This window comes from Zalophus californianus, chromosome 4 (assembly GCF_009762305.2).
Source record: "Zalophus californianus isolate mZalCal1 chromosome 4, mZalCal1.pri.v2, whole genome shotgun sequence".
Lineage (NCBI taxonomy): Eukaryota > Metazoa > Chordata > Mammalia > Carnivora > Otariidae > Zalophus > Zalophus californianus.
The window spans coordinates 53000452-53009354 of NC_045598.1; the positions used below are offsets into that span (position 1 = coordinate 53000452).

At 44.9% G+C, this 8903-nt stretch overlaps 1 protein-coding gene across 5 annotated transcripts in view; it reads left to right on the forward strand.

Moving 5' to 3' along the window:
• CACHD1 (cache domain containing 1) overlaps nt 1-6924 on the forward strand; it is a 208044-nt gene extending 201120 nt beyond the window's left edge. For 2 of the 5 annotated variants that reach the window (XR_004820024.1, XR_004820025.1), the window contains exon 28: nt 4668-4787. Coding sequence is in view for 3 of the 5 variants with exons in the window: in XM_035727197.1 (XP_035583090.1) it covers nt 4668-4906 (239 nt within the window). In the remaining 2 variants the exon portion in view is untranslated. Of the gene's footprint in view, nt 1-4667 lie in introns of all 5 variants that reach the window. The other 3 variants (XM_035727197.1, XM_035727199.1, XM_035727198.1) reach the window with 2 other exon arrangements.
• The last annotated feature ends 1979 nt before the right edge of the window (nt 6925-8903 follow it).

The following is an 8903-nucleotide window of genomic DNA, read 5'->3' on the forward strand; positions in this document are numbered from 1 at the left end:
TTTAAGTTAAAAACCTCCAACGTGTATTTGTTCCTTGTGAATTCATGTGTTGTTTACTATTTCATTAGAAACTTTATGCAAATGTATATTAAGGCACATTTCTTCTTTGTAAAAGGGAAATTTCCTCCTTGTGAAGCAGATTCCAAAAAGCTTAAAAGGCAAATGCTGAGCTTTGAAAACCTGGTCAAAAACTACACAGTGTACCCTGAGACCATTTTCTAAAGATGCACAGGTATTCTCCTGCAGTTACTCTCTGTGGCCACAAGGTGGAGAGTGAGTTGTCGTCCCCAACCCCCACCCCCTCCCACCCCCACCCCCACAGAGGGACCTAACATCCCTAACCATCAAGAGAGGTTTCTCAGGAACCATCAGCTAAATATGTAAGCAGAATACCAAAGAGCAACAGCCTAATCTTGACTCTTCTGTTCTTAATGAACACCTGGCCTCCTTTCTGAAGCCTACTTTTTGCTTGAGGTCATCTTTGCAAAGACTTTACTGTGTACACGTTTGGATAGTAAAGAAATCTTTCCTTTGAAAGTGTTTGCTGATATCCTTTGTGTTTTCAAAAGAGCTTCCCCCTCCATGAGTCAGACTGAGTCTGTCTTATTCATCACTGTTCCCAGCACTCAACGGAATTGCCTGGTGCTAAGTAAACACTCCATTTGTTAAGTGAGAGCAAGTGCTTGGCTTTTTCCTCCTCCTTTACAGCTTGCTATCCCTCCCTCCAGATTTTTATTAATTATTGAGATAAGAGGAAGCCTGAGTAACTTACAGAGGGGTTGAGCAATGCCCCCAGAGCAAGTGGTTCACTTTGGAAGAGCGTCTGCTAGGGGGGTTCCCATCAGAAAGCAAGAGCAGGAGAAATGGGGTGCTCCTGAATTGCTTTGGGAACAGCTCTACCATCAGAACCACCCCGAGCCTATGACCAGCCAGGTTCAGGGCATCCCTGCACCCTTAAGTTGGAAGCCCTGGGCAGGGCCCAGTGAATTCTGGAGTGTCTTCATTATTAGGTGAGCCTGCGGAATGTCACACCACATAAAGCCATAGATAACTCAAAAAAATTAATGCCATTGCCTTGGGAGCATAGTAATGTGATTTTTGAAAAACGAAGTGTCTTTGGTGTTCTGCTTTGTGTGAGGCATTGTGTGGAATATTAGGAGTACAGAAATAAGAATTTGCCAATGGACAAGGCAGCCCTAAAGTTTATTATATAGTAAAAATCTGAGAGAGAGATGTGCACAGAATGCCATTTAAACTCACAGAAGGGGCATCCGACTGCATGTGGGCTGAAGGCTGGGGTTTGGGTTGCTTCCCAGAGAAGACCTTTAAAAACTGAAGCCTGAAGCACAATAGCCAGACGAGGGTGGGGGGGTGGGGGTGAGCCAGGCAGACGGCCTGTCACGAATGTGCAAATGAGTTAACAGTTACCATGGGCGCTTGTAAATGAGTAGAGATGGGAAACCATTCAGGATATACTTGGAGGCAAGATAAAGACAGCCTAGCATGAACGGCTGGCCAACAATAATCAACAAAGACACAAAGATTTTGCCGAAAGTGTATTTTCTCCTCCAGTCCCCTATGTGTGAAGCACGTGGTAGCTTAAGCACACACAGCACTTGGTAGCTGGAGTTTCAGAGCCTGCTGTCCGGTCGTACGTTCCAGACCGAGCACGGCCCAAGCTGAGAAACTCACTGGGGCTCCTGATCCCGTACTCTTGAGGAAAGGCATCACTGTTTCCCGAGCTCCTGAACCTAGACGCCCTCAGTGTTGTCCAAGGATGTCAGCCCTCCTGGCATCTTCACGGGGCCGGGCCATTTGGCCACCACATTCAGCCGACTCTGCACCCCAGTGGTCCCTTGAAGCCAGCTCTTAACACCGCTCCTGTCCCTTCAGGTCCTCGTCATCTCCTGGGCCAGCACTCCGGCCTCCTGTCCCCTGAGCCTTGATCCCTCCTTCCTTCTGCCCAGCCTCCTCGTTGCCACAAGGATCCTCTTCAAACACCTTATGTCATTGCCACCATCCTACCCCCCCTTGCCTGTTATCCTAAATCCCAGCTCCTAGCTCGACCGGCCTTCTTGATCTGGTCCGAGCCCGTGTGTCCAGCGGTGTCTCCTGCGTCTTTCTCCCCCATACTGAGCTTTTTTATCATCCCCCAAGCCCACCAGAGACTTTCAGGCTACTGTGTCTTTGTATTTGCCTATCTCCTGGCCTGCAGTACATTTCCACCCCTCTCTTTACCTAATGAACACCTTCTCTCCCACGAGGCCTACCTTAAGAGTCCTCAGGTATCCTAAGCCAAGTTAACCAGCTTTGGTATTCCTTTCGGTATGCCTCTGTTTTGTGTTTCCCCTTCTTGACTGTGGGCTTCTTGGGAGCTGGGGCCTCACCTTTACCCCTTTTTCTGGTGAGCTCCCCCCGACCTGGCACCGAGAAGACACTCCGTGATGATAGACCTGTACGTCAGTTAGCTCCTTCTCTTCGGCCCTGACTTCTCATGGCCAACACTCCTGCCTTTCTGGCTAGACATCTCCACAGACTCTCAAATCAAGATGTCTGAAACAAAATTCATTTTCATTCCTGAGACTGGGGATCTCCGAGTCTTCGCATCCTGACTCTGAGTCACAGTCCCCTTTAACCACCTCTCAGCAGCCCCCACAACCCCCTCACTTTTGATAGCTTACCAACTTCTCTTGTTTCCACTCCTGAGATACTTTTAAATCTGTCCAGTCCCATACCCCTAGTTTTGATTCTTAATCTCTCATCTGGACCGTCGAAATAACCTCTTAACCGTCCCCCTCTCTCTCCTTTTTATTCCTTAAAAAAAAGCTGCCATCAGAACTCTCTTTGAAACACAGAAACTGTCTTGCTCTTTTTTTTCAGTCTGCTCAAAATGTTCTGCTGTTTCCCCATTTTCTCTGCTTCAACATGGCCTTTGTAATCTGACTGTAACTCCCTTTTCCACCTCCCTCCTGCCGCGTTCTCCAGCTACCTACTAGCACCCACCCTGGCCATGTGGTGTAGGAATGGCCTTGGGGTGCCACACCCCGTGGCCTGCCCCTCTGTCCCCTTGCTCCTATCCACCTACCAACCTCCTGCACATCCTTTAAAGCCCAACTAAAATAGGAGTTCTTCTGTGAACCTTTCTCATTCTTCAGCCGGAATTAGTTTATTCCGTGTTCTAGATTTCAGTTCTACCTCAACTATAGCTCTTACCATTGTCCGCAGTAGAATAAACCTAGCTTCACGAAAATGTGTCTCCTGTTCGGTTGTGAAATCCGCAAGGAAAAGAGACATCTCTTATTCATGTTTCATCGCCTCCTTCTCTGGCCCTGTAATGGTCTTGTATCTATGAATAATTGAACGATCCGTGCTTGTATTGGCTTTATTTCTCAAGCACTAGCTTTTAAGCTCCTTATACAGGGACCAGGTTTTCACCTTGGTGTCTACTGCATTGCCTAACACAGTATCTTATACATAGTAGGTGCACAATAAATATTTGTTGAGTTGGACTGGCTTAAATAATTCTGTCATTCGAGAAATGTTTCACTGAGGACAGAGAACTGCCTTTCTCATTTTTGCACAGAGCATACATTTTCAACCACAAACTATTCCGGCTTGGCTGTATGCAAGCACATCAATTTTGCAGCCACAAATGTGACTAGCGCTACCCATGGGTGAGTGCTGATTGATGCTAACCGTAGATGCAGTGGAAATATTAATGAGCTGTCACTTCTCAAAATTCTTAAAGGGGATTTTTGCAATATTTAAAAACATGCCAGGGTTCTTGGAATGGAATCCTTTGATCAGCAAGGCCATTTTCTTTTGAAACATGTATTACTTAGAATACTGAAAGAAATTAATCTTTAAATACAGTGAGCCAGCTTACACAGAGAATAGTTGATTCCTTTGCTGGCTGCCAGGGGTATATGTGGGGTTAGTATTTCATGGGGTGGAACTTTGGGCAAGTTCATTAACCTCTCTGATCATCGTCTCCCTCGCCTGTAAAAATGAACGTTAAACCACATGCCTTATTGGGGTGTGGGAGCCCCAGGACACTGGCACCTGCCGCGGAGCAGATGTGTGGCTGATGGTAGCCGTTGTTTTTGTTCTCACTGTGTTGTGACGTCAAATTCAGGCCTGTCGAAGCCCCGATTCCCCCTCCAACCCCCAACTCCATCCAAGTCCCATTACTTTTTTTCCATCTGAAGCTGCCTTTTTTTTTTTTTTTCCTTTCTTTAAAATAAAATTAACAGCCCTAATCCTGATCTCCAGGAAAGGTGGAGGAGGATAGCTCCCAAATGTCAGTGGTAGTTCTCTGTGGATCAGAGGGGAATGTGTGGTGATTTTAGTTTTCCTTTTGTTGATTTGGGGATTTGGGAAAAGGCTGCTTGTATGTATATGTATGTATGTATATATATATATATATTTCCTTATCTGTGCTCCCCCAGGTGTCTAAAACGGTTGTGGTTTTACCGTGTAATTGTGGAAAAAGAATGGCTAACAAAAGATGCCTTAGGAAATAAGTCACTTGCCCGTGTGCTGGCAGGCTGCAGACGTTGGCCGCCGGGTAACACACAGATAGGAACATGTCCCGGTGCCCTAGACATCTGAAGCCCCGGCTCCCTGCGTCTGGAAGCTCTCAGCTGCCTGTTCTGTTCCTTTTCTAGGTTACAGTACCATGAGCCCGCAGGAGGACAGTGAAAATCCCCCGTGCAACAACGACCCCCTGTCAGCGGGGGTCGACGTGGGAAACCACGATGAGGACTTGGATCTGGACGCGCCGCCCCAGACCGCTGCCCTCCTAAGTCACAAATTCCACCACCCGCGCCCCCACCACCCCGCACTGCACCACAGCCACCACTTACAGGCGGCCGTGACAGTACACACTGTCGACGCGGAATGCTAACGCTCCCCTCACCCCCGCCAGAAGACGGGACCTGGGAGGCACAAAATGTTCTGGAGGGGAAGAAGAGCCAGCGTCAGAGACTCTGCCGCAAGAATCCCCTCGCGGGGGCGCGTGTGTGTGTGTGCGCGCGCGTGTGTGTGCACGCGGGCCCCCGTGCTTCGTCCCGAGTGACTGAACTCCTTTCCTGCCCGTTCACCTGTTTCAAGAGGAGAGACAACAACAGACTCACACTCGTGAAAATGCAAGGCCGGCTCCGAAACGGAGGGGAAAGAAGCCTGATTAATGAACCTGCCATCATGCTAAGGGAATGGAACAGAAGGCAAACCTCCAAACAGAGAGAGACGAAACCTCTAAATGAAACACGGGGAACCTTCGTTAAGCTGAGCCAGAGGAATGTTCCAAGGAGCCAGAAACATTCGGCTCTCTTTAACTGGAAGAGAGAGAAATGTGCCCCACCGGAGAGTGAGCGAGCAGCACATCCAGGGAGAAATGTGTGCTTTGAAGATGTCGCTTGGTTTCCTAGCAGTACCTAGATACCACAGTTGCTCTCTGGAACTCCTGTTGAGCTCCAAATGATGCATCTCAAAATTTCTAAGTAAAGGATTATTTTTCTACTATTTATTGAACTTTCAAACATTCTCAAACTTTGGGGGAAAGAAGACACATGAGAATTTTTCAGCAGTTATCCCTAGCCGTTTTGTGTGTGATGAAGTGGTTCTTTGAACTTAGGAGTTCTGTTATTTAACGGATACCATCCCCCTGCCCCAAGTCCACAAAATGGGAAAATGAAGAAATCTTTCTCTCTGACCTGTTTACATACATTTCCTTTAGAACATCGTTTTATGGAAACACATCTTTATTTGCAATGCAGTATTCTTTCTCTGTGTTTGACAGAGGTGGGGAGGACAGAGGAATCCAAAATGTTTTTAAAGAAATTTTAATGTTTCTTTTTAACTCCTTTCCACTCCCTGTACAATGCTTTTCTTAGATTTCTACAAAACCCAATGTTATAACCCCGGCCCTTCAGCTAAGGAGGGATGGATTTCTTCTTCTTGTGTTAGAGACTATAAATTTTTAAATGTCCCATTTTGATTGTGAGAATAGTGACTACATAAAGAAAGATGTTTTTAAGATTCACGATTGGGTCTTAATTAAAGATTTCTTCTGATATCCTAATTCAGAGCTGCTGCCAGTTATCCAAGAAGTTACCCACCAAACTGCTTTGTGATGTATACAGAGATAAATAAAATCTGGCTAATATAACATGGGGCATTGTAATTTTAAAGTAGTGTTCTAATTACAGTGATGTATTTTAGATTCACATTTTGTGATTCAAATATGTTATAAAGGCATTCTTGCACCGTGTGTGTGGTAAATCTCCGTTTATATGTAGTTGGAAAAAAAATTCACTGAATAATGTTTTAATGATAGGGTATTAACGATATAATGTAAAAAACAATTGGTTCTTCAGCCGTACAGAAAGTAAACTATATGCGTGCTATCAGGAAACCCCTTCATACTGTGTATAAATTTGCAGTCTAGTGAAATAAAATGTATGAATGGACAGTTTTAGTGTTTAATAGTGATTTGTTAAATGTTCCCCTTCTTGTGCCTCAAGGCAAATTACATTCACTTTGTAACCTAGCAGATCAGTCACCAAACTGAAAGTAGGCCTCCCCTCGATGCTGCTGTCAACTTCAGGGGTTTCTGGACATCTTGAATATGCAAAAAATTTAAGAAAATAATGGGATAAAATTAAAAGCAAATGTTAGAAAATGTGTGAAACATAGTCCCTCCCCTTCCCCTTGCTGAGCATCTACATGCATGTCAATAATAAAGAAATGATTGTTCTTGAATTGCTGGAGAGAATGGGTGACTTTCCTGTCTTTCCAGAAAATTAAATCTCTCCATGGGACACCAGTTTGTTTCCTGAGGTTGAGAACCTTTGCGTGATGACACTAGCTTCTTGATGGGGGGAAACTTGGGGTTTTCAAGAAAAGAATCACAAAACATAGAGCTTAATAAAATATGTTAGAGCCTACTCAGATGTAAGAACAGAAATGCATCTTGTGTCTTTTGTGATAAATATCTCCCCTTTCCTAAACTTCAGGGGAAGATAATTGAATGCTTCTACCTGAAAAGAAAACAGAACTGTGTTTGACAGACCCTCAAGAACATGGCACACAGATTTGCAAGGTTTTATCCTTCGAAGTTCCCTTTCATCTACTCCCCCCAAGTGTTTTGTTTTGTTTTTTTAAGATTTTATTTACTTATTTGACAGAGAGACAGCGAGAGAGGGAACACAAGCAGGGGGAGTGGGAGAGGGAGAAGCAGGCTTCCCCGCGGAGCAGGGAGCCCGATGCGGGGCTCGATCCCAGGACCCTGGGATCATGACCTGAGCCGAAGGCAGCCGCTTAACGACTGAGCCACCCAGGTGCCCCCCAAGTGTTGTTTCAACATTTGTTGTTCATGTTCTTGCTTTAAAGGACAATTTCGTGTTTGGAAATTTCTATTACGGTGACCTATATTGGTGGCTCTTGCCCCCCAGATAACGTTGCTTGTTAAACACGAGTCGCCCCTGGAATCCTGCAGGGAGGTCCCAGCAATGCCTTCTGGTTCACTAAGGCCCTCTTAATGCCATAACTAATGCTTGTATCAGCGTTGACATGTGTCAACAGCTAAGGGTGCTCCAGGTTACTTGATAAGCTAGAAAAGGGAAATTCCTTTGTGGCCCAAACAAAACAGGGTTCAGACCCATCTAGCCTCTCTCAAGTACATGCTCATCTGCTTTTCTGACACATTTATTTTGGACATTTTGGAAAGTGCGGTTTTTCTTCCTCTGCCTCTTGATTTAACTTGAATGCTCAACTAAGCCTTATTAATATTTTCATTTGAAAAATGTCAGGGACGCCTGGGTGGCTCAGTCGGTTAAGCGTCCACCTTCGGCTCATGATCCCAGGGTCTTAGGATGGAGTCCCGCCTCTGGCTCCCTGCTCAGCGGGGAGCCTGCTTCTCCCTCTGCCTGCTCCCCCTGCTTGTGCTCGCTCTCTCTGACAAATAAAATCTTTTTTAAAAATTGTCAGATTTACTCAGGTTTATTCTGCATGTCAGAGTGATATGTGGAAAGAAATCCTGGAAGATCACTTAAGCTCATTTCCCTGCGGTGAAAGACTGCTCTAATGATTTTCAAGAAAAAAAAAAAAAATATCTGGTAGAATAATCAAAATGGATCAGCCCAGTCTTATCTGTGCCATCTTTGGTCTGTTTCTGAAGAGAGGAGTGGTGATTTTCTGGGCTGAAATACAGTGCCATATTCAGAAGTTTTTCTGACTTTTCAGTAAAGAATATTAAGTTGAAAGATCTATTTCTATGGCTGTGATAAGATGCTCTGTTTAGTAGCTAAGGTGTGTTTATCAATATATATAGATCTATAGACATCTGAAATTGTTTAGGCTTTCCTCCAAGCTCCCTCATTGTCCTACGTGGCTAATTAGGGGCTCTTCCCCCCTCCCTTTATTTCAGTGTTTCCTAACCTTTTTAAAAATTACTGCCCCCCTCCTTAGGAGAAAATTTTGACTTAAATTCATCCTTACAAGGAGTTAAATACTAGCAGATAAGGTTTTGTTGGATGGGATGTTGCTTTGGAGGGCTATAAACCATTGTAATAATTTCTTCCTCCCCCAAGAATCTATTTCTTGATGCGATGTATACCTTTGTGCTTTGTGTGTGTGTGTGTGTGTGTGTGTGGTTTTATTTTCTCCCCAGCTTTATTGAGGTTTAATTGACCTAAAAAATTGTAAGATATTGGGGCACCTGGGTGGCTCAGTCGGTTAAATGTCCAACTCTCGGTTTCTGCTCAGGTCATGATCTCTAGGTCGGGCTCTGTGCTCAGCACAGAGTCTGCTTGAGATTCTTTCCACCACCTCCTCCCTCCCCGTCTCTCTCTCTCTCTAATATAAGATCATTAAAATTGTAAGATATTTAAAATCTACATCAT